Below are 25,504 nucleotides of genomic sequence, written 5' to 3' on the forward strand. Positions count from 1 at the left end.
GGAGATTCCAAGGAGATCTGCTCGTGTTAGTGAGCCTGCGGGGCACTGCCGCTATGTCACGATGAAGGGGCAGGGACATGAGACTGTGGACGTCAGTGCAAAGCCTGACCGACCACCAGGGCAGCTGAGGAAATCCCCCGCGATGACTCCTGGCTTCTCATTTCATCTGTTCCCTCTGAGACACTTAGGGATGCGCTAAGAGGACACCCCCAGCCCCCACCGTCTTTGACGTCTCCCAGCTCTCAGGTGGCGTCATTGTTGCGGCAGAGGTCTCCGCGGGAGAGATTCTTCCTCGCAGATCTGCGTTCATGACAATAATATTAACAATGGCTCCCACCGCTTGCCGGGTATGGGCTACGCATGTTATATCCTCTAAGTTCACCCTCCGACCTCCTCTTCTCTCCATTTCACAGATGAGGGGACTGAGGTTCCGAGAGGTTGAGAGCCGGGCCAAGGCCACACAGCCAGGCGGGCGGCTAGTTCTGTGCCTCGGGCTCAGTCCTCGCAACAGTGTACCAGGCTCTTCTGCTGCAGGCCCCGCCCCCCATGCCGCAGGCCCCGCCCCAACATGCTGTCGTTCCCTGGTTCACTCCGCCCTCCTCTTCAGATCCCGCAGATATCTCTTTCTCAGTGAAATGCCCGCCTTATAGGCTCACCGAGCTCCGCATCTCCTTCCCCGCGCCTGTCACTGCTACAGCCGCACGCTGCCTCTGCGATCGTCCGCTTCCCTTACAAAGTCCAGGTCTAGAGCGCAGCTGCGACCTCAGGCCTGCGGGGCCTGCGGGATCGGAGTAAGCGCCACCTCTTCCCCGCTGAGCCTCCCTCCACCTGTTTCCTGGTCTGTAACCCGAGGAACACCATAATGAAGGCCTCGCAGGAGGATGCTGGCGATGAACGAATTTAATGTTGTTGACAGGCGCTTGAGGAAAGGCCCCAGCAGGTAGCCGGGGACACAGGTAGGGAGGGGCCCAAAGGCCAAGCCCCCCTTGCCCTGTAACCTCCAGGAGGACCGCACGGTGCCAGCACGGCCCCTGGCAGAGCAGACCTGCCACAGGCACCTGCAGAGCTCGCTGAAGTGCCATTATCGTCATCACTCTTGTTTCACAAACCAGCTGTTGAGTCGCTTGCCCTGGGTCACCCAGCTGACCAAAGAGCCCCGCTGAGACTGGCCCGTTCTTTCCTTCCTGCCTGTGTGGTGACAACCAGTGGGAGGGGTGGCAGAGAGGCCACAACGCACAGAGGAAACATTGGGGGGGGTGGGCACGCCCTCTCCCCGCCCCTGGCACAGGCATCCGAACATTGTCACCTCACCTGCCGCCGTCCTGAGCATCTGGAAACAAAGATGACAGAAGAGCTGCTGAGGGCACTTGAGGTGGGGAGTGGGAGGGACACAGGGACCGTGGCGGGCCCAGACCCCCTGGGCCAGGCAGTGGGGGGCCTCCCTCCAGGCTGCCGGCTCCTGAGCACAGGATGAGAACAGGACAGGGACCTCCCTGCCCTGAAGTGCCCTGGTGTCTTCAACTTGTCCTTCAGTTCCCTGGGGGACAGGCATGTGGCTTGGACCTTATGATTCCAGTGACAGCTTCCCCACCCCGGTGGGGGGGGGTGCTTCCAGTCTGGCCAGACCCGCTCCCTTCCCCGACCTTTGCCCTCTCGGACCAGACCAACCTGGCTTTGTTTTTTTTTTTCTCTCTCTCTTGAATTTAAGAGCCTCGAAGACACAAAGATCCTTTTAGCTTTTAACATATTTAATAATTTATTGTTTATCTGATATTTTCGTAAATGTATCCCTCAGATCATGCCTTTGCGTCTGCCGGTTCCAATTTGCACCTGCCTGCCACCGCGTGCGTTGCGATCCATTGATGCTCTCCAGGCAGGGCTTCCTCTGTTAACACTTCTTTAGAGCCCTAATGAACTTCCATGCTTCATTTCCCCGAGAAGACAGCCCGCTCCCCCGGTCGCATTCTCCTGCTCACAGGCATACAAATCATATGTGTCACTAACACAGTGTTGGTTTTCCCTGCATCGGTTCTTTTTTAAAACATGTTTGCCCTTCAGCCTGCTATTAACCAGTTTCTTCCTGCTTGGGAAAACTCCCTCCTTTAAATTTCATCGTTCAGTTTTTTTCCTCGGGGACTTTATCCTTTATTAAGAAGTCGAAACCAGTTCTGGAGCAATCCCACACACCAGACAGTCTCGTGAACCTTCTGTGCCCCACCCCCCACGCCCAGCTCCTGGTGCCGGGTGGGCACGCAGCAGGGACACAGTGAACACTGGGTGAGCCCCCTGTGGTCAGCAACGACGTTTAGGAAGGCGGAGCGGGGTCTGGTGAAGTGCCGAGGTGTGACCTCAGACCGTGTGGGGCTGAACGCTGGCTGTGTCCCACATTTGCTGTGTGACCTAAAGCCAGTTACTCAGATGCTCTGTGCTTCCGTTTCCCCGGCTCTACAACGGGGCCGAGAGTCATTCTGCCATCGTCCAAGGTTTGTTGTAAGGATTAAATAAGTAAATACAATGGTTCCTGGCAGAGAACATTCTCAATAAAAATAAAAATAAAAAACTTTTGTTATTGCTGCCTACTATTTGCAAGACCACAGATACTAGTTGGGAGATAACCTTGAGTCACAGATAGAACTGGGCAAATGGCTCCTCCGCTCAAGTTTAAGAACCACGTATGATGGAGGGAACAGGAGGGCCTACGTCCTGGTTGTCGATGGAACATTCCGCTGTGTGGAAATGGCTCATCCATGAGTCCTGTGTCACCCTGTCACTTTTGTGTGACTTCAGGTCCAGCATCTGTAAAATGGGGGTGCTTCTTCGTCCCTTGCTGGGGAGAGCACCCATCATCTCTGTTCTCAAATCTATCGCCTTCATTCAAGTCATTTGTTGTCTCATTAGTCTAAAAGGAATCACCCCCACATCCAGTGGGAACAGTTGCTAAGCCAACAATAGAAGACATCCCGGCCTCTGTGAGGATGGATGGACTCAGATGAGAGAGGCAGAACTGCCCACTAGGGGGCGAGTGCGTTCATTCCTTGTTCCGGCTCAGTCCCAGGCCTGGGAAGGGAAGCTAGTTTACACCCGCATCTCCTCTAGCCCCCTGGGGTGTGGGCACGCACCACCACTGCCCCAGCTCAGGAAGTTGTCTTACCTCCACATTAGACCTGAGAAAGCTGAGGCTAACCCGCCTGGGATCACAGAGCTAAGCACAGAAAGTGCAATGGAACCCCAGTTTCTTACTCCACCGGGCTGCTGGAGGGGTCCCAGGAGAGGGCAGCACTCAACTTTGCCTGGAGGAAGGGGAGCTGTGCAGAAACCTGGTAACACGGCGTGTCACGTGCCTCTTCCCCCCAAAAGGAGCACAGGGTCATGCCTGCATTTCCCCAAGTGTGTCCCGTGGAACATAAGTCCTTGGGGGGTGCTGTCTGACACGGGCCTCGAGTCATGCAAGTCCATGAAACATGACCTTCGCAGTTCTCTCTGAAATACAACGTACACATTAGTTTGGTAAAGGTCCCCGGAAGTCCTGCAGTAAGGAAACCTGTTTAAGCCTGTCTGCATCTCCTCCTCCTGTTTGACATCAGGGTTTTTATGTACATAAGACATCGATTAATGTTCACTTTGAGAAATGCTGGTTTGTCAAGTAAGGAACACAGTGAAAGGGAAGAAATGGGACTCTACACACTTGAAGAACGCATTGACGCAGATGTCTCAAGGACAGACAGAGGGACGTATGTCCATGCAAGACACAGAAAGTCCAAGTTATAAAACAAAACAGAACCAGAACCACAGAGGAGCCCATGGTCTTGACATTATAAAAAGACACTCCAGCATTTGCGATGACTCCCAAACAAAATCCAGAAGACAAAATAAAATGGCAATCAAGTTGTTTCGCAGCATGGGGCACAAAATCTGTACTGTATTAGTTCACGCTCAGAGCTAAGATCTTAGCATGGAATGCGAGTTTACTCGTGAAGTTGCTATGCTCACTAACATAATCGGGTTTTGCTACAGCTACCTTTGAATGGCTGAGAGAAGTACAGTCCATGCAGCATTATTCACAACAGCCCAGACATGGAAACAGCCGAAGTGTCCACTGACAAGTGAACAGATAAGGAAAAGGTCGCACACACGCACACGCACACACATACACAGGAATACTATTCAGCCGTAAAGAGGAAATCCTGGCACTTGGAACAACGTAGGTGGATCTTGAGGGCATTATACTAAGTGAAATAAGTCAAACAGAGAAAGGCAAATGCTGTATGACCTCACTTATATGTGGGATCTTTTTTTTAAAAGATTTTATTTATTTATTTTTAGACAGGGAAGGGAGGGAGAAAGAGAGAGAGAAACATCAATGTGCGGTTGCTGGGGGCCGTGGCCTGCAACCCAGGCACGTGCCCTGACTGGGAATCAAACCTGCGATGCTTTGGTTCGTGGCCTGCACTCAATCCACTGAGCTATGCCAGCCAGGGCTATATGTGGGATCTTAAAAAAAAAAAGAAAAGAAAACTAATATAAAAGAGATCAGACCGGTGATCACCAAAGGAGAGTGCAGGAGCTGGATGAAGGCGGTCAAGAGGCACGAACTTCCGATTATAAAGGAAGGAAGCACTGGGGGTGTAATGGACAACACGAGGACTTAGGCAACACTGCTCAATTTGAAAGTTGCTTCGAGAGTAAACCCTAGGAGTTCTCATCACAAGGAGAAAAAAAATTGTGTAACTGTATGAAGTGCTGACGTTAACTAAACTTACCGTGATAATCACTTAACAATATATGAAGGTCAAGCCATTATGCTGTGCATCTTAAACTTACACACTGCTGTATGTCAACTATTGCTCACACTGGAAAAAAAAACCCCAAAAACCCAGTACTTAAAGGATTACTCAGTGAAATAAATTTAAGAGAACTATAAATAAATACATAGATAAAAGCTACCAACACACATATACACACACAGGAAGGAAGGAAGGAAGGAAGGAAGGAAGGAAGGAAGGAAGGAAGGAGAGAGAGAGAGAGAGAGAGAGAGAAAGAAAGAAAGAAAGAAAGAAAGAAAGAAAGAAAGAAAGAAAGAAAGAAAGAAAAGGGAGAGAGAACAGTCCACAGGGACAGATGGTTAGACCCATGGCTGGCTCTGCATCTGCTTTCTCCAGTTCAGTGAGAGGCCATTGGAGACAAGGCAGGGACCAGCTGCTGATCTCCAGCTGGTGCAGCTGCAAGACTGACCCTGAGTGGACCCTTGGTCAGCACGGGAGCCTAGCAGCTGGCTCTGACCTTGTGCCTCAGGATGACACAGAACAGAAGCACATACTGCTCCTGGCTGGGTAAAGGCAAATGCAAACCCTCTGATATTTCTCCTTTCTACAGGTGTGATCTAACTTCCCTCTCCTTGAAGCTGAGCTGGCTTGAGCAAGAAAATATACCACCAGTTATGTTCTGGGACTTTTGAGGCTAAGGTCATTAGATGCACTGCAGCTTCTGCAGCTTCAGACACTTGGAGCCCAGCCAGCCTCGTGTGAGGAAGCCCAGGCATCCCCGTGAAGTGGCCACGTGGAGCTCTGGTTGCATTCCAGCTGCAGCCGGCACCACCTCGCCAGCCACGTGAGTGCCCCATCCTAAAGCGGATCTGCCAGCTCCATCACTCTATTGCAGCCATGGAGTCCCAACACACCCTCCAACCAAGCCCTCCCTCAATAACCTGCCCTCACATTAAGGTGGTTGCTTTAACCCACTCAACTTGAGGTCATTTGTTATCAATCACTAGATGGCTGGAACACAAACTGAGCATCTAGTATAGGATAGGTTCCAACTCAGGTGCTTTTGTGTTATCTGTAGGTATTTAATCATACAGATGTGAGGATTAAATTAAGGCTTGGCCTTGGGCATATTAAGAAACTCACCCACCCCAGCTGGTGTAGCTCAGTGGATTGAGTGCCGGACTGCAAGCCAAAGGGTTGCTGGTTTGATTCCCAGTCAGGACACATGCCTGGGTTGCAGGTCAGGTCCCCAGTAAGGGGCACATGAGAGGCAAGCACACATTGATGTTTCTCTCCCTTTCTCCCTCCCTTCCCTCTCTCTAAAAATAAATAAAATATTTTTAAAAATAAAAAAAAAAAACAAAGTCACGCATGAACTCTGTTTTGTCTGTCTCCAGTAGCTTTCCTGACAAGGGAAACCCCCAGGGGAAGGATCCACAAAACATGCTAGGAATAATATAGGTGGGAGAAAAGTGGAGTGAGTGGTGCGTCTGTCTGGGTGCCCCTCTGCTTCTGGCTGAAAACAAGAAAAGTTGTAGGAGATGGAGAAGTTTCACGAAAGGTGAACACGCTCTCCTTCTGGCCGCACTAGATCACAGCCCTGGGACTGGACAGACAAGAATGGGAGGGGATACTTGCACAACAGGCATTTGTCTTCGGTACGTGTATTTGTCTCTGATAAGAGAGCTCACGGATTTAGCACCTACTGTGTGTTACGGTTGCTCAGGGGCTTCCCTGCCAGGTGGGCCCAGGCACATCTCCCTGCATTTGTAAGAGCTGCAGTTTACAGAGTGTGCCTGCCCACATGCTCATTTCCTCCTGAGAGCAGGTGCTTGTCCGGGGGAACAAACAGAGCCAAATCAATCAACAAATAATTAATATTTATCAGGCACCACCTATGTGACTGAGAAATAGGATGCAGGCCTGCTTCCCCCGCCACCCCCCCCCCCCGGCTGGCATATTTCCCTGTGCTTTCTCTGTACTTTGCATTGTGATAGCTTAGACATGTTTCCCTCGTGAGTCTCTAAGTTTCTCTTGCAAACCAAGAGCCTAAGTGCAGTGCTTGGGGCAGAACAGGCATAGGCAAGTGCCTCTGGTGGGAAGGAAGGAAGGAAAGGGAAGGGAGGGAGAGATGGCATATGAGGAGAGAGAGAGAGACCTAAAAGGATGAAGGAGGTAAAGGAGAGGCACTTTAGGAAGAGGGAACCAGAAGGCATTACCATAGTATTGGTTTACAGCTTTTGGGTCAAGTATGTGATACAAGTTGTATTAGTCTCCTGTTGCTGCTATAACAAACTATTGCAAACTTCGTGCCTCACAGTTCTGGAAGCCAGGTCTAACATGGGTCTCACAGGCTAAAACCAAGGGGTCCACAGACTGGCATTCCTGGAGTGGAACCTGTTTCCTTACGTCTACATTCCAGAAGCTGCCCACAGCCTTGGCTCGGGCCGCTTCCTGGAATCGTTCCAACCTCTCTCTGCTTCAGTGATCACGTTCCCTCTCTGGGTGCCTCCTGCCTCCCTCTTCTGAGGGCCCTTATGGTTGCGTGGGGCCCACTGAATAACCCAGGGTAATCTCACCTCGAAAACCTTACTCACGTCTGTGAGATCCCCACTGGAACGTAAGATAATATATTCACGGGTTCTAACAATTTCCTGGGTGCTTGATCTTGGCTACGGACTACACTCTTCTGCATGTATTGCATTCTGCATGTATTGCATATTTCTATAGTTAATACAAACCTACGGGGTAGATACTAACACGATCCCCATTTTATCGATGGCAAAAGTAAAACGTTAGGCAACTTCCTCAGTGGACCCAGAATTTGAATCCAAGGCTATCCAATCAGCAAGAGCCCTCCTTTTAACCCAATGGTCCTAAGTCCTAGATCAGCCTTAGAACCCAATAGGGAGTTCTGAAGGGAAAAATTCTTGTTTGGACTCCGAACATACAGATTTTGATTGATTTGGTTTGGGGTGGGGCCAGTCGAGAGCCACTGTTTTGCCTGTATTATAAAGTAGCCCCCCATCAAAAACTGACAAACAACTCCTCTCTAGTTCTGCACCCAAGCACAGAAATGCACCAAGGTGAATTACGACAGCTGTGCAACAAACTAAAATAAGACGGCTGGCTTTATAATGCGTGGGAAATGATGACATTCTTAGGCAATTAAATGTCAATCTCAGTTATTCATCCTATTTTATATTGAAGGCAATTTTTTAAAATCTGAATTTGAAAGGTGTAGCATTCTGATAACATCATTTTTGGGCTGCTATTTTTTTTTAAGATATAATATAAATTGGGGAAAATGAATCAATAAAAACAGAGAGCTCTGGTAAAAGGAAGTCCAGCCAACATTCCCAGCCTAACGGGAATAAGTTAACTTCCCAATTGCTAGGCGTGGCCCCTGATGGATGAGTTAGGGCTTTGTTATGTTGAAGTTTATATCCGAGTGACTTTTCACAAGGTCAAGGCCATTGAGAAAGGGCAAGGTATAATGGGGAAGACATATATTTTCCCTTTTAAATTCAGAGTAAGAGTAATTAGCCCTTAAGCCGGGCCACTCCTTCAGCAAGCAGGAACCACTCCCGGGTTTCTAGGCTGAAGCTGAAATTGTCACTGTACAGTCAAGTAGCATTTCATGCCCTCTGTAATAACGCTCTCCTCCGCTCGTTAGACAGCTGTGTGACTTGGGACATTTAACATCTCTCAGGCTCACTGTCTGTGTTGAGCAATAGAAACCATACCCAGGGCTCTTCCCAGTGAGGCTGTTAGGACTGAGTGAGCTCGTTTGTGCAATTACATCTAGCGCACAGGCCCAGGATCAGAGAAGGGGCTCACTAAGCAGCAATTTTCCGCCTTTTCTATGAATTCTCATTACATTAGTGGAAATAGGGCATGACTCAAACGTATTCCTTGAAGGATCCTGGAGTTTTTTCTGTGGAGAGTTCAAAAGTATTAGTTTTACATAATGTACTCAAATTGTACCTTCACCATAAGCCTTGTTGGTTGGCTTAGATCTTAGGCCCTGTGTCAAACAGCACAAGACCACGTAAGATCTGTACGTGTCGCATGTACATCAGTCAGGATGGGCTGAGTTATACTGTAGTAACAAATATCCCCAAACCTCAGCAACTTCTACAACATGTCAGCTGGGAGTTTTGCGTCACTGCACTCTGGAATGTGGCCAGGGCAGGGGGAGAGGGAGCTCCGGAATTGACGCTGATTGACCACTGCCACTCAGATGGGACTCTGTCTCCTGTGTGCCCTCCCACTGGCCTTAAGCAAGTCGCTCGACCATACTTAACTTCAAGGGGGATGTGAACACCCACCACATGCCTGGAACCAGAAATAGTTGGACGATCACATTAATGACAACCACAGGGACCTTACAGTTTAGTTTCCAAAGCATTTGCCACAATGATTACCCAGTGTAATTCTCACAATATCCAAGACAGCAATTAATTAAATGTGGTAATTCAATTATAAGGTGTCAGCGAACACCAACAAAAACACAAAACCCAATACAAACAGTTTGAATAACTGCTCGAGATTCTGAAATCACCTTGAGTGTATGAAATAGGTGTGAATTTGCTGTTTGCTCAGTATTTGCCTGCCTCTTGAAGAGTGTGTCTTCTGAGCAGAATTCTCGTTTTGCTAATTTGTTTTGTAAAATGGTTTCTGACCGAAGAAAGCCAATTTTACTGATACTCAGCTTAGATATTGTGATCTTTCAATACTGAAGGTAAAACCAGCCGTGCTTCGTGTTGTTTCGTTTTCCCGGAAAAAGCCCCAGCATGTATCTCTAACACATCACCTGCTTTGGGAGATCTAATTTGGACGATAGAATTATTTGTGCCGTAAGGACTGACTTTGGAGTCTGACCCCTCGGTGAGAGGTCAGACTCTACTTTACCCCCATCCAGTAGATGAGGAAGTTCAACGGTCAGTTAACAAGGACCTCGAGCAAGAAAGTGGCTCAAATTTCCACCTCCTTCGGGAAAGCCACTGTGAAGGAGAGTAGCTGAGATTCACCTCAGGCCCACGCGGCTCCCCACAGCTGCTCCTGGCTGAGGGTTGCAGCCACCTCTTCCTTCCACAGCGGAAATGAGAGTGTCAGGAAGGGGCTAAGCACAGTCCTCATTCTTCTTAGTTAACCCGGGCAAGGGTGTTTCGGTTTCAACGCCTGACCGCTGGGTGTCAGGGTTCGGATGCGGGGCGGGGGAGGGGGGGCAAGAAAATAGAGATGGTTGGTCACGTCCACCTAATTGTGCCAACAGAATCCAAGCGAGATTTGTTCGAGGATCAAAATTTAGATGGCCCATGTATGCCACTGTCAGGAAAAGCCTACTAAATGTTCACTCGTCTGATTACATCAATATTTATCTTTTCTCCATCTGTGCAAATAATTCATGAGACAGCAGCGATGTGACCTCAATATTTTATCTTGATTTAAAGATGAAGGGGGAGTGGTTCAATTCTAGATCCAGCAGTTCTAGAGACAAATAACCTGCAAGCTTCCTGCAACACCAAGACCTGGAAGTGCAGGGGGAAATAGATATGAAGTCCGGCACAAATAACGCCTTCTTCTTTACAAAATCTTATTGCAAAACCATAAGCATGTAGTTCTGAAAAATCTTATTGCAAAACCATAAGCATGCATTTCTGTAACCTCACACTCAAGGACACCATATGATATTTCAGGTGAAATGTTCAAAATAAAAGTTATTACACCCGTATTATTACCCTACCCACCACACTGAAGCAGGCCTTACTTCCGCCAGACCTTGTCAGTCGGTAGGTAGGTAGGTAGGTAGGTAGGTAGGCAGGCAGGCAGGTAGGTAAGACAGACCAACCCGACCTGAGCAAATCAGAAGAAACAGGGGAAACCCCCAGGATGGGAGTGGAAAGACTGAACATTTACATATGAATGTGACTGGGTGGGCTTTGACATCTGCCCAACTCAGCAAGCAAGGGGCAGGAGGCACGGGCAAAGGGGTGCAGCAGAACTGCAATTCCCACACAGATCCTGGGCCTTCAGAAGAGCGCCTCGCGAGTGGCGCAGATATGGCACTCAAGTTCAGCACTGCGGGGGGGCGGGGCAAGGCGGATTAAAAGAAATACTGTTGCTCTAAAGATCAGTTGGCTTGGGGTGGGGGGGTGGCGCTCTCCCCATCCTCCACCCCCACCTTCAAGATTTCAAAACCGGCTCTCTCACGTACTAGTCCTAGGCCTCACTCAGGCTCTGTAACCTCACTGCGCGCCACATTCCGTGGCAGTGCTGTTGAGAATTGGTACATTTAGTGCGTATTAATACATGCTTAATCAGCACAGTATCTGGTACATAAAAGTAGTGTTCAAAAATGATAGGGCAAATCAAAACATGTTTTTCTTCCACAATTCAGATTTTCCCTCATGCAAGTCAAAAGTGGTATGCATTATCTGAAATTTTAATGAATACGAAATACACTTCATCTTTATTGTAACAGAGCAAGATTTCACAGCCCTAGCAGATGCTAATCAAACGAAGAGATAAACGTGTGAAATTACCAAAGGTTAAAACTTCCTCCACAGTTTAATCACCACAATAGTGTGCACACACACATGCGAAACATTTCAGATAACTAGCACCCTAATTCTCTTAATGCCACTGCAGTAGTTCGGTTCTTTCTTTCCTCGGGGAAAGCTGGGATTGTAAATAATTCCACAATGTATATAACTGCACTGGGGGCGGGGGTGGGGGGTGGGCAGCGGCCCTTAGAAAGAGACAAAATAACAAACTGAATGACCTTGAAGAGAACGCCTTATTTCGGCCCATTTTCTTGAAAAATGAGGATCTGAAGCCTCGACTTGAGGGTCCCCCCCCCAGGCGTCTCTGGTCTCCCCAACAGCTGTGCAAAGGCAACAGGAGCCCTCGGCCCCTTGGCCCCGCCCCCTCCTCCTCCCACTCGACCAGTTTAAGAGCCAGAGTCCAACTCTTGTTTTGAGTTTTAAAGTGCTGCATGACTGCTAAGGTTAAAACGCTTCTCTTTCAAAAATCGAAAAGATTGACTCATCAGGGTAGACCCGTCACCACTGCCAACCGAAGTGGATTTTCAGCCTCGTAGGAAATGTGAATTGACGAAGCATGCGAACAGCTGCAGCCTTCCTCTCCGAGGGGGCGGCAGGCTCAGGGGGTGCAGCGTTCGCCGTTTCGGCTACAGGGAGCTGCGAGGCTGCGCGCGTGCATGTGATACGCCCAGAAACTGGAAATCTCCCTTCAACGGCCAAGGAGTCTTCCTCAAGGAAAACTAAGAACTAAAAATTACTCACTCTTAATCTGAGTTGTTCGTTTTCATAGGATTATTATGGGGGGCGGGGGGGGGGCGGCGGGTGCATGGGGATAAACCACAAATGCCAATTGTGCTGGCAAAATTCTGACTTTTTCCCCGTCCTGGAGTTACACGCGTTTGCAGAGGATGCTCCCCCATGCACACGTACAGTGAAAGACATTGTCCAAATAACTTTTGACGCAAAGTGGAACTTGGAAAACTCACTTCAGAAGTCGACTTTCAGAGAATGTTAATACTCGATCCACAGCACCCACGCGTCCCGAATGCTTATCTAACGGAGGCGGCGCAATTAAACCGCCTTCACTCAGAAGGATGTCAGGAGGCGACGACCCTATTTACCAGCCACTGATAAGTTATGACAACACTATTTCACAGCCTGTCACTGTATTTCTTTTAACCTCCGGGCGCTAGGATTCAGGATTTCCTCAACACTAAGGACTTATCTCAAATGCTTCAGTGCAGAACGTCAGAGAAAGAAAAAATCAGGGTTGCAATGCCACATTCAGAAACGAGACGACGACTTGGGAATCAAAAGTGCGGAAGTGATGAACGCCACTTACCAGTTTTTCTAAGTTTCCTATTTTTTAATAAAGAGCAAAACTTGAAATTTAAAACACCAATCTAGTAGGCCTAGAAATTCCGAGGGAAACACCCCCAAACCCTGGAAAACTTTTAGATCACTTCAAGCAGATTTTTGTCTTTTTCAGATACAATAAAAATATTGAATATGTTGTATGACCAAGTGGTTGTATTTGCTAACCAGATAAGTTTGGAAATAGACACCTAACACTGCATTTCACAATGGAAATGAGTTTTGAAGACAATAAAAACAAGCCTCTAGATACCATACCTATACCAACACTATCAGTATTACGTTTTACTACGAAACATAACATGCAAACGTCCTTCCCTATGCCATTGAATTGTTTTTCTCCCTTCCCTATGGCACTGGAGTAAGAGGCTGCAGAACAAGAATAGTTGTTTCTGCCCAACACTTCAAATAACCAGCCTTGCTGCTCCTGCGTGCCTCCCTGTGCCCGAACCCCATCAAGGAACTAGAATAGGTCCAAACAAGGCAGGCCACTCCCTGGAAACTGCAGCTGGCCCGGCAGAACACGGGGCACGCCAAGTCTCCCTACAGACGAGGGCGGTGGCCGACCCCTTGCCATCAGGCAGACACTGCCCTCCGCAGGTCACAGCACAGCCTCTGCCAACTCCCAGGCACGACGTGGGTCATCCAGGGAAACCCACATTCCTTACGACACACTCCTTCCGGAAACGCCCTGCAAGCCTCCCTGACACACGGTCCGGGAAGGAAAGCACTCAGGTCGCTCACACCTTGTCGTATTCACAGCAGCGCTGGCGTTCACCCAGGGGAATCTCTTTCCAGGTGACTTAAGCTAGGAATCCTAAAAGCCAGGGATTAAGCAAGACAGACCTCTGGGAGGAGGTCCCAATACATTTTTCCGAGTCCAAGTACAGAATGGGCTGTAGTCAGGCCCCAGGAAATTACCTACTTCATTGTATTGGTAACAGTGAAATAAGAAATGCTGCCCCTTATGGGTATCCAGTGGACTGGGCATTACCTATGTATTATCTCATTTAGTGAAGCCCACCTTTTGGCCAAGTCTTAAAATCAACCCTTCCTTTACAGATGAGGAAAGCAGGTTAGTCACAAATCCACCATCTCACCACTGGGTAAGGGCACAGCTGGGATTTAAAACCAGCCTGTTTGCAAGTTCAATATATCATATTCCTACCCCACTCCTTGGGCAACCTGGTTTCTGGCCTCCTGGGTAGGCCCACCGGTGAGGGAGGAAACAGCGCTGCTGAAAAGAGAACACAAACCCCACAGCTGTCATATTCTTCAAGTATCTGCTGAGGAGCTGCACACCAGGCCTAGTGTTATGTGTAAGGGACCTAGCGACACAGGACCTGGCTCCAGCCCTTAATAAGGAGCTCAGCCTACCAGAGCCTTGGATATTTAGACTCGGACGACAGGAATGGAAAAGACCATCAGTCATCATGATGGCTCCAAGTCATGGGGAAAAGCATTTAGTGTGAAGAAGCGAGAAGATGGGATTCGTTTTGGTTTGGAAATATTTCTCATCCTGAAACCGCACGAGTGACTTTTGGATTTGGCTTGCTTCTCACTAATGTGTATCACCGATCCATTCGAAAAACACAAGCAAGAAATGGCTGCCCCGAAAACCCCCCGTTTCAAAGAAGCAAGTCAGAAGACCTATCACACGCCCGTAGTACCACGTGAGCAGAACTCGGACGTGGTCACATTCCCTTTCCCATTTCCTCGTGAACGGAACAGAACACTGCAGACTCACTTCACTCACACAGGCACCCATTACCTGCCGTGGGTAAAACGCTCCGAACTGATGACAAGGGTCACAATCTTAGAACCATGCAGCAAATCAAGGACTCCAACCAGGCCTTTTATATGCAAATCCCTGGAACACGGCCCAGGGAAAGGGCGCGGAGTAGCACCTGGAGCAGTTAGGGGGTTAGGGCCAGAGCGAGGACTGCCAGCTCTGAGGATGAACCTGACCTTGGTCATGAACATGACCTTGGACCTCGGTACTTCTGGTAAAAGCAGGAATAATGCAATCTACCCTAGAGTCATGGGGTCCAGTTCTGATCAAGGACTCTGAACAGAGTTCCTATAAATTATTTTAAAAGTTGCTATTGATTGCTTTCCCGCCCTCCCCAGACGCGATCATTTTTACTGCCTTCAGTCTGCCCACCACACTGTTTTTCTCGGGGAAAACAAGGCTAGACTGCAACTGTCCGAGAGAGATCTGTTCATTTGAAAGTCCTCTTTACTAAGATACCAGCATTGTATTTATAGTGGTAACACAAAGTGGGGGAAACTTGAGTTTCAAAGACTTTCCTTACCCCTGAAAAGCAAACACCTTGTGCAAAAACTGCCACAAGCAGATCCTGACATTTCTTTAAAGAGACCTGTCTAAAGCAGTCAGCTCTTCTGCACAAACTGCTGTTTCTTTTTTTTTTTTTTTTAAGATTTTATTTATTTTTAGAGAGAGAAGGGAGGGAGAAAGAGAGAGAGAAACATCAATGTGCAGTTGCTGGGTGCTATGGTCTGCAACGGAGGCATGTGCCCTGACTGGGAATCGAACCTGAGATGCTTTGGTTCACGGCCCATGCTCAATCCACTGAGCCATGCCAGCCAGGGCTTCTGTTTCTCTGAGGTAATTAAATGTCTCTAGAAAGCAAAGGCAAGTATGGACCCAGACATTCACAGCTGGGGAAAAAAACAAAAACAAAAACACAAAGACACCTTGAACACTATCAGTCCAGCCCCTTTTAAATGTAAAAAGGTAAACAGCACCAAAATAAAATGTAAACTATATTTTAAATTACAAAAAACTCATCAGTATAATCTTTGTGAAATAATTACACAAAACCACCAAACACAAGGCTTTAAGAATGTTTAAGCAAACTTTTCAGGAGTCTTGTTGGTCTTTGTACTAAGCAGAACGGAGACTGCACAATGAAAAGCACATAACGTTATGCACTATTGCAATGCAGAGATGACATCCTAATCACTTCTCTTACAATCTCCTGCAAGTTTCTCTCTCATTCTTTAAACACTAGCAAGTTTCCCTTTCTTTCAAAGACTTCACCACTTTTCTCCATGCCTACTATACTCACCCTCAACGACCTGGGCTCCCATTCTGTTTGCCCTACTCACTTCCAAGGCCATCACCACCAAGCTTGGCTTCAACCCTGGTCTCTCCTGAGACCCTGGCCGAAGTTTTGCCTGAATACCTTTTAAGGTGGTTCTTCTTTAAAAGGCTCCCTCTTGATCTCCACCTTAACCAGGCAGCTCCTTGTAAAAAACAGCCTTTGCCAGCTTTCCCCCAAACCTTATCACTCAAGGACACCTAGAAAGGGCACCTGGCAAGCTGAAGAACGTGTACCTGCTCCCAGGGGACAGCCCCAACCCCAGCGCAGATTACTAGGCCTGTCCTCACCAGACCCACGGCTACTCTGAAGCCTATGTGATACCTCCCCATTTTTAATCAAAGGCTCCAAGTGATTTAAAACACCCCATGCGGGTCACATAAAACAGATGGTCAGACTACATCTGGATCTTTCATGTTTGCAGTCTATAACCTTAAACCTCCAGGAGGAGCTGGCTAAAGATCAGACTACCAAAGGCCAACGGCCTTCCGTACTCATGATTCTCATCCGTGGCATCTGCTTGTAACACAAACTGCACTATTTTAATGGTTTTATGTCTTCTCCCCTTCGCCTCTCCCTCCCTCAAGGTTCTATACTTGTGATCTTTGTCATTTTTCTCTAGGTGGCAACCCGGATCTCAGCAACACGATCCCAAGCCCAGACTCCCAGCTGGCACACCAAACCATTCATTCACGCACACACCCTAAACCAGCTACTTCTGATGACTCCTCTGCTTTGCAGCACTGCTTTATCTCTTGCCCTCACTCACGCTCCGCTCGGGTTTGGTCTCATGACCTGGGTTGTATTTTCTCTCAGGGCTTCAGTGCACCCCTCCCACCTACAATCTATTCTCTACATTGAACTCTGATCCACTCCTACCTTAGCCTTCAAAGCCCTCCACAAGACCATCTCAACCACCGTTCAAGCCTCAAGCCTCCTCCCTGTGTCAGACTGTCACAATCAATATCCGGGCCCAAGACGGAGCCACCCGCCCAGGGTGCCTCATCAGCAAACCAAACTTAAGGAAACCCCCATGTTCCTGTAAATGCAGCAGTCAGCCAAGCCCCCAACGCCAATCAGGTGTTTTCTATTTGTCTGTTCCTTGTTCTTTATTCTTTAACTGGTAAAAGCTTTTTGCCCTCCACCGCAGTTTGTGGGTTCTCCGAAAGGAGACCACCTACATCGTGCACTGTTGAATGGAAGTTTGTCTGTACCACGTCTACTGTCATCTTGATTAGGTTTAGACATCATGCTTCAGTCAAACTGGACTCCCTGCTGCTTCCTTAACACGCCATCAGACTTGGGGTTCGATGGCAAAAGCACAAACCATTAAAGAAAATAAAAAAAGTGGATTTCATCAATGTTTCAAAGTTCTGCCTTTCGAAAGACAAAGAAATGACAAGCCAAGTCAACAGACTGGGAAGACATTTGTAAAACACACACCTCATTAAGGACCGGGATACAGAACACACCAAGAACTCTTGAACACGACAATAAAACGAACTGTAAGAAGGGCTAAGGATGCTGCCGTCACCGTACTGCAGAGGTGCGAACGGCACCCAGGCACATGAGAAGATGCTCCGTGCTGCTGAAGATAAACCATTGGGGACACGCAAACCAAAGCCATAGTGAGGTAAAATGATGTTCCTAGGAAAATGACTAAAATTTTATTTTTAATTTTTAAAAAAGATTTTATATATTTTTAGAGGGGGGAAGGGAAAGAGAGGAAGAGAAACATCAGTGTGTAATGGCCCCTTGAGCACCCCTTAGTGGGGACCTGGCCCACAACCCAGGCATGTGCCCTGACTGGGAATTGAACCGCCAGCCCTTTGGTTCACAAGCCTACGCACAATCCATTGAGCTACACCAGCCAGGGCAAATGACTGAAATTCTCAATGAAAATTGATAACCATGAAAACACTGATGAGGATGCAGAGAAACAACACATACACTGCTGGTGGAACAGGAAAATGGTGTAACACTTTGAAAAACTGGCAGTTTCTCATGAGAATTAAACATGTACTCATCATAAAGCCTAGCAACCTGATTCTTAAGTACTTACCAAGAGCAATAAGAACCTATATTCACACAAAGGCCAGTATGCAAATTGTCCAGTCATACTAGCCAAAGGCTAGAAATGCCAACTTTCTAACAGGTAAATTCAGAAACATGGCACACACTTAACGGACTACTATTCAGCAATAAAAAGGCACTGATACATGGTATATGGGGAAATCTTAAAAGCATACACTCAATGAAAGAAACCAGACACAAAACACTAGACAGAATGATTCCATTTATGACCTTCTGGGGAAAAAAAAACTAATAAAAGAACCAAGTTTAGTGGCTCTCAATCACTTGGAAGAGGGAAGGAGATTAGCTACAAAGAGACAGGGGGAAACCTTTTGGGGTGATGAAAATGTTACATATTGATTGTGATGATTATACAACTGTATAAATTTGTCAAACTTAAAACTGTAGACCGAAAAGGGTAGTTTACTGTATGTGTACCTCAATGAAATCCACACTTTGAAAACTGCCCACAGCCTGAAATGCTCTTCTCTAAGAAATCCTTCTTAAGAACAGTTGAAAATCCTAGTATGTTTTGAGGTCCAAACTAAACCTTCACAAAATTTTCCTATTACTTAGTCCAGAAGTTGCAAATGGCTGCCCAGAATCCAGCTTTAAGAGTTAAAAAATAAATGTAAAATTTCTAACAGGGAGATTTTATATGTACATTTGGATTTCCAGCTTTGTTTGAAATACCATCAGGCATTCTATTAAGACAACGGACTGGAGCCAGGGATGTAAAAGCTGGTCTCAGCTCTTAACGCTTCCAAAGTGTTAACCATTTAACTTACCACACTTAACCATTTAACTTACTTGGCTGCTCACTGACACCACTTCCTCAGTATGTTCCCGAATCTTAACCCACCTTTTTTCTTTCTGATTAACTATAGTTATTGGATTTTTTTCATTACCTCATTCACTACACCTCTTTTAAAAAATTTTACTATTTACTGATTTTAGAGAGAGGAAGGAAAGAGAAACATCAATCTGTTGTTCCACTGATTTACATATTCATCAGTTGATTCTTTTATGTGCTAACTGGGGATCAAACCTGCAACTGTGGCTTGCCACCCTGCACCCTACCCGACTGACTTATCCAGCCCGAGTCCTGTACCTTTCTTTACAGTGCAGATCTTTGCACAGATTTTTAAAATCCCAACTAGACCATAATTAGAGATGGTCTCTAAATTATCCGTCTTATTTTTATAGGCTCACACAATGCCTTCCAGAGTTAGTGCTCAATGAAATAAACAACGATCAGTACTCCTGAGCAATTTCTATCAAAATGCTATGAAGCAACACTGCAAGTAAAACAAAACTGGTATCAAGGGGAAATGTTTGAAAACAAAAAAAAACCCCAAGATATGTAAATGTGGTTTTCCCAAGTTTATGACTTGAGTTCTCAAATTCCATTTACTACAGTCTACTATGAATTACAACGGAAAAATTACAAGAAATAGAACTTTTTCAGACAGAATAAAATATCCCCACATAGTATTTAAAGAAAAGGAGGTGGAGAGTTGGTATTGCTAGGTTACCTTTAAATATCCTAGAAATGAGAAATTACCAGTTTCAAAATAAAGAATTCATGAATGCAAAATAAAATTCCTGTAATCTAGCCAGTGTAGACCAAAAGAATTAAGGCACTGCAGCAAGAAATGCTCAATAAACACGTTGCCTTGACGATGGCAAGATAAATTGGCCCATTTGTGCAATGGTCATCCACCAGGCTGTTCTGCCGCCCACAGGTCCAGTACTAGGGCACTACACTAAAAAGGATGAGACTGGAACAGAATCCCCTCCCACACTTCCTGTAATATTGATAAAAAACACATCTGAAAACAATGGGGTTAGTTTCTCACTATAAACTATGTGTAATGAAGACATTCCCATCTCAATTAACTTTTTAAATGTCTTTGCTATTTCCAATGTTATCTGATGAACTGTGGATGCACTTAAATGTGGGGAGTCTCTGAAGATGAACACTGCCCAAGGTTAGCGTCTGTAAGGGTCTCTTCTCAGCCCTGAGCCACACCCAAAACTGTCATGTAATAATCAGAGGCCTTCAATTTATAGTTAAGATTGATGAGCCAAAAGCATGCTGTGCTTGCTGGTGAAGTTCATGTAAACCATTTTGTTATCCATCATCAATATGATGTTAACCATAAACTGCATTAACAGAAGCCAACGGCCATGCCTGGTCTCCTAGGAATCACAAGTCCCACTGCCCACTGCCCACTTTAGACCATGGTATAGAACACAATCCAAAGAACACCTGGCTGAGGTAAAGCAGCAATGCTGTTCAAGACATCTAGAAACCATGTCAAAGAGGAAGACTGAGGGGAAAACGGGCCACCCAGCCTAAATAATAAAGGAAGGTGATCGTGAACCCCAAAGGCATTGTGGAGCAGTCTTATTTAACTAACTTTGCTCTAGAGGAATTAGGAACAGTTAAAGAGAGATTTTAGCTTAGCATTTCTAACAGAACTATTAAGCTGTCTTCAAAAGTAATGGTCTTCTTTAAAGTATCTGAGCAGAAGGATGGCCATTAAAATTACTGAGAAGAGAATCCAAGTGTTTGTAGGCACCTTAATGCTGGCACTGACAAAGTGGAGTGCAGAATGCTTTCTGGCTTTTTGGGTTCTGGCAAAATAAACTGATTACTGGACTTACTTCCCCCCGTCCCTCAACTCCCACAGTCTAAGGTTCTACTGGATTCGCCGACAGCCTCCTTTCCTGATCCCCATCGCAACAAAAGCAGTTCTACTATTTTAAGTTGCGAGAGAGAGAAAAACCTCTTCAGAAAAAAATGTTCCAAACATCCTAGAGAAAATTTCCACTTTCTTGTCCTCGCATTACACCACGGAACTCATTTCATGGTTGCAACATCCTATGTGGACAAGGGAAACTACAACCACTGTAGCATTCAGTTGCCAAATCTATAAAACAAAGGGGATGAAGAAAACAAGTTTTAAAAAACATACCTTTGCCAATAACACCAATGATTAAGGAACTACCAGCCTCCAGAGCTTTCTTTTTGATGAAAAAGTCTTACCAAATACCTTTCTTAACATAACTCCAAAGAACAAGCAGATAATGTCACCAACACTTAATATATGATAAAATTTTAACCAATTTAAATGTAACCTAAAATATCGATTCTGCATGTAAATTAGTCCACAGGAACAAAATCAGATACTTATAGGAGCACATGAACTCCTTTAAGCTGCTTACTAGGCATCATTTAGTAACATCTACAGTTAAAAACGTCAGTAGCCTGAAATACTCTTTAATTTGCCCAATTAACTCTCCTCAGTCACACACTACTAGAAATATGCTTCAAAGTATATTTAAATTCCAACTACACATGTGTAAATTTCCTTTAATGTGCAAATACTTTTAAAGGAGCAGTGGTAGAAGAAGGGCGTCCAGACATTAATGAGTACAGTATTTAGTCTTCAAATGAAAGGAAGTAATTTATTACAGGCCCTTTGATGGGTCACACCAAACATTTTATTTATGGTTTAGAAAGGTTTTTAACTTGTCTACTGCCTGTTACAGGAAATGGAAAGTCAAATGCACACTTTAACACACTATACTAATTGTTTCTGTACACTGCATAAAATATCCAACACTGAAATCAAGATAAAGATCTACAATATAACATCATTCCCCACTATCTATTCAATACAAATAAACATTTGTTTCAGAGACCAGAGTGCTTAGAATACTTCTTTAACAAAAAGACTTGCTAAAAATGTGGCTAACTGTTATCAGCCTTATGAAATGAACTTTAGGATGGAAGCTCCACTTTCATTAGTCTGTTTTCGGGATCCAATTTTGAATCAAAACTACACACTTTATCCCATTAAGATCATCCTGATTAACCTAACAAAAGGCTAAGCTAGGTTTTTTAAAATATTGCTTTGATGACTACTTTATCTAAGGAGCAGTTCTGTAGGAAGATACTAAATATGTAATCAGAGTATACTTACAATTAAAAAACAAAAAAAGCCCCATAGCTGGGAAGAGAAGACAACTTAAAGAGACTAGAACAGATATCAAAGTGCTTTGGCCAAAATTAGTATAAATAGACTTTATTGAAGTCAGTGCCTCTGTACTGAGACAGAAGATTGTGTCTACATAAGCACAAGTTGTAACATTTCACAACTTCTAAAAGGAATGTCAACAATTACAACGATCATGCATACCATGGTCGATAATCACATTTTAGAAGCATTTTCAACCATTTCTAAAGAAATGCTTATAACATTGTTATATATAGAACTACTTTCAATAAACTGCAAAACATTGATCGACTTTTCCAGTATGAGCTACAGTGTCAACACAAAAGGGAGGCATAAATGTTTAATTTATGAAATCAGAATGGAATATTTACTGTAAAGAAAAATTAAAAAGCTTTCAAATAAAGGCCATTATTGAACCAACGTGAAGAGCACAACTTGAACTTTTCAGTTCGTTCATCTTTTAAAGCTGTCCTCTGAATAACTTCAGTTCTGAGCATTGAATTCAGTACTGTGAATATTCCTTGGATTGAAGTTTGGCAATGATGCGGTCCAACTGTCTCTTTGCTTCACACTGCGGGAAATTGCTCATGTCATAATATTGAGGGGCAATTTTCACCAACCTGTCCAGAAGGAGGGAAAAAATTACCAAATTAACATTTAATTAAAGTTGCGGAGTTGCTAATAAGATAGGCATTACTCATTAATAAACTGATTGGCGAAGGCAAACTACAAATCCAAATCAACATTAAAATGACAAACGCCTAATTCTTGTAAACACCACTGTTAGCAATGCATAATTGTAGTAAGCTGTAAGTTTTCTGATGTTGGACTTTCCATAAACTTAAACTGAAAATTTTATAAAACGCTTTATTTACATTAATATAAAATTATTAACATAAAGTTATTCATTCATTCTAGAACATCATTTTGACAAATCTTTCCAAGGTTATACAGTAATACAGGTTATATATAAGAAACATCTTGGTATTCAAATGATTGGATCTTCTCATTTTTAAAGTTTAATAACTGTTAACTCTATACCCTAAAGAATACTCTTGACGGAAACCTTTTTAATGTTTAGCCATACAATTTTTTCTCAACAAAGCATGTAAGATAAAATGGTAATGTCCTATACAATTCGTGTCAAAAGTCACAAATCAGCGTAGGAAAGAAGCCTCACGATATACAGCGAGTGACATCAACTAAATAGGTGCTTTCAGACCCACCCTCTCGGCTGGCGCTCCCTATCCTAAGCTGCTGAATGGGTTCTGGGTGGTGGTGGGGAGGGCACCCCACACAAAAGGGGTTGAGGAAGAGCTAATTTTGCTTAAAATAACAACCAGTTCTGATTACATTTTGTAAAATCAAATATGCTAAGATACAAAGACGGGCATAATTCCTATGCTAGTTTAGCTCCCAAAGCACCAACATATAAATAATAAATAGTTGAGAGCCAATTATAATGGAACAGACAGACTATAAAGACTGACTTCTGAAACCAGGGAATTTGAGTTAATCACAACAGCAAGAGAATGACTCCAAAAAACACTCTTGATGCTAGTCAATTGTAGCTTTATATATTTGGTCCCAAATCTTGCCCATGCTCACACCAACAATCCCACTGTCCTCTTGGTAAAGCAAAGATTGTAAAAAATCAATCATACCATCAGGTCAAAGTCCCGTAAGTTCACATGGAAATAGAAAGAATACCAAGTTCTTCCATGAGGGAGAAAGGAAGAATGCCTATCCTGTAACCAAGATTTCATTCTGAGCAAAACTCTAACAAAAACTGATGAACGAAAGGTGTTGCTTACCATTCTGGCTTGATATCTGTACACGTCCGAATGTAATTCTTTGTCGTAAGAACAAACTCATTATAAAGCACCCATTCAGGCTTGTGGTCAAGAACAGTTGAGGGATGCAACTGAACCACCTGGTTATCTTTCACAGTTAAGTAATGCCCTGTTCGTTCTAAATGTGCCACCTGAAACCAAAACCAAGTTAAGTTAATACAGTGCTTCTGATGCGCTAGTTACAAAAGAGAAGTGGAGTAATGCTACCTACATATATAAAATGCACAGGCCCAACCTTTTGCTTTTTAGTCCATGGCTATACTTATTTATCACTGTCTGACAAGAAGCAGGGATGAGTCAAGTATTGCGGGCCAAATCCAACTCTCTGCCTGTGCTTGCAAGACTTGTCGGACAAGAATGGTTTATACATCTTTAAATGACTGGGGGAGAGGGCAATAAAAAAAATTCGGTACTAAATGAAAATCACATAAAGTTCAAATCTCAGTGTCCCTAAGTAACGTTTTATTGGGTCACACATTTGTCCAAGGTTGCTTCTGTACTAAATGGGCAGGCAGAATTGAGCAGTTTCAACAAGGACCCAACAGGCCCACAAAGCCTGATATACCAGTAAATACTAGCTGGTCCTTCACCTCCCTTAGACTTGCAGTGGGTTCTTTAGCACCAGGTGACAACTATGAAATCGATGAACAATTACTAGAAGATTCATATTTAAGATAGAAAAATAAAGAGCAAAAAATCCAGAAGGCAGAAAGTACCTAAAAGATGCACGTGCATCTTGTCTGTATTTTTTCTATCTATAGTCAAAAACATCGATGGCTCTCATCTAACATTTAATTAACAAATGCTAAAGCAGATAACCACATGTCCTTTCTATTTCTAATACTCTAGTAACATAAAGAGTATACATAAATAGCCCTGGCCAGTGTGGCTTAGTGGCTTGCATGCCAGCCTGCAAACCCCAAGGTGGCTGGTTCAATTCTGGTTGGGACACATACCTGGATCACAGGGCAGATCCTCGGTTGGGGGTGTGCGAGAGGCAACCAATAGATATTTCTCTCTTTTTATCCCCCCCTCTCTAAAAATAAGTATCTTTTTTTTAAAAGTGTGTGTAAATAACAAAAATGATTAACAATAAAACCGATAATAAAAAAGTTCACCTTCAATTACTATAGCCTCCAATATAACACACTTAAAACTAAGTAAAACATTTAAAAATTGTTTTTCATCTTTATTGTTTAGCTCAAAAGACATTTTTGGCCTTTGTAACACTAAACTTACTTATAAATACCAATGATCCCCTATAGAAAACTGTGAATGAAATACAGCTGAGTATTTGAATTTGGGCGTGATTAGGTTCTATATAGAGGATTCACCTAGATAATTATTTCCTTTTAGTAGTCTGCTACGATTTTCTGTCTCAAATAAAGATCTAGATTCAAGGAAACTTTAATCCATTTATCAAAAGTATAAGAGTTAAAATTTATATTGAGGAAATAGCTGCTAATCCCACCCCAAACAAAATGGTCAACATATTCATTTGGTATAAAAAACACTCCATTAATAAAGTAATCCTAAAACTGATTTCTACTTAACTGAATTGGTAACTTGTCATTTAGGGACTTTGTTATTCATTAGACACATAAGCATCTTAGTATATTAGTTCATTCAAGAATCTAGATACAACATTTAGGATCAACATTCACAGGCTTTATTAAACTGACTTTTGTGTTTTAATGAATTCAAAGGGCTGTTATAGAAAGCAAACAGTTTTACAGAAATATT

The 25,504-nt window shown here is 44.5% G+C and overlaps 1 protein-coding gene across 1 annotated transcript in view; it reads right to left on the reverse strand.

Annotated features, from left to right (window-relative positions):
* Positions 1 to 21,961: 21,961 nt before the first annotated feature.
* The window catches only part of DHX15 (DEAH-box helicase 15), a 54,117-nt gene continuing 50,574 nt past the window's right edge, over positions 21,962 to 25,504 (reverse strand). Inside the window, exons 13-14 of the mRNA XM_045834209.1 lie at positions 23,723 to 23,892; positions 21,962 to 22,528 (exon numbers count right to left, since the gene is read on the reverse strand). Of these exons, the coding sequence (XP_045690165.1) occupies positions 22,411 to 22,528; positions 23,723 to 23,892 (288 nt within the window). The 3' untranslated portion in view covers positions 21,962 to 22,410. The remainder of the gene's footprint in view (positions 22,529 to 23,722; positions 23,893 to 25,504) is intronic.

Source organism: Phyllostomus hastatus, unplaced genomic scaffold, assembly GCF_019186645.2.
Source record: "Phyllostomus hastatus isolate PE091 unplaced genomic scaffold, TTU_PhHast_1.1 phas_contig_196, whole genome shotgun sequence".
Taxonomy (NCBI): Eukaryota; Metazoa; Chordata; class Mammalia; order Chiroptera; family Phyllostomidae; genus Phyllostomus; species Phyllostomus hastatus.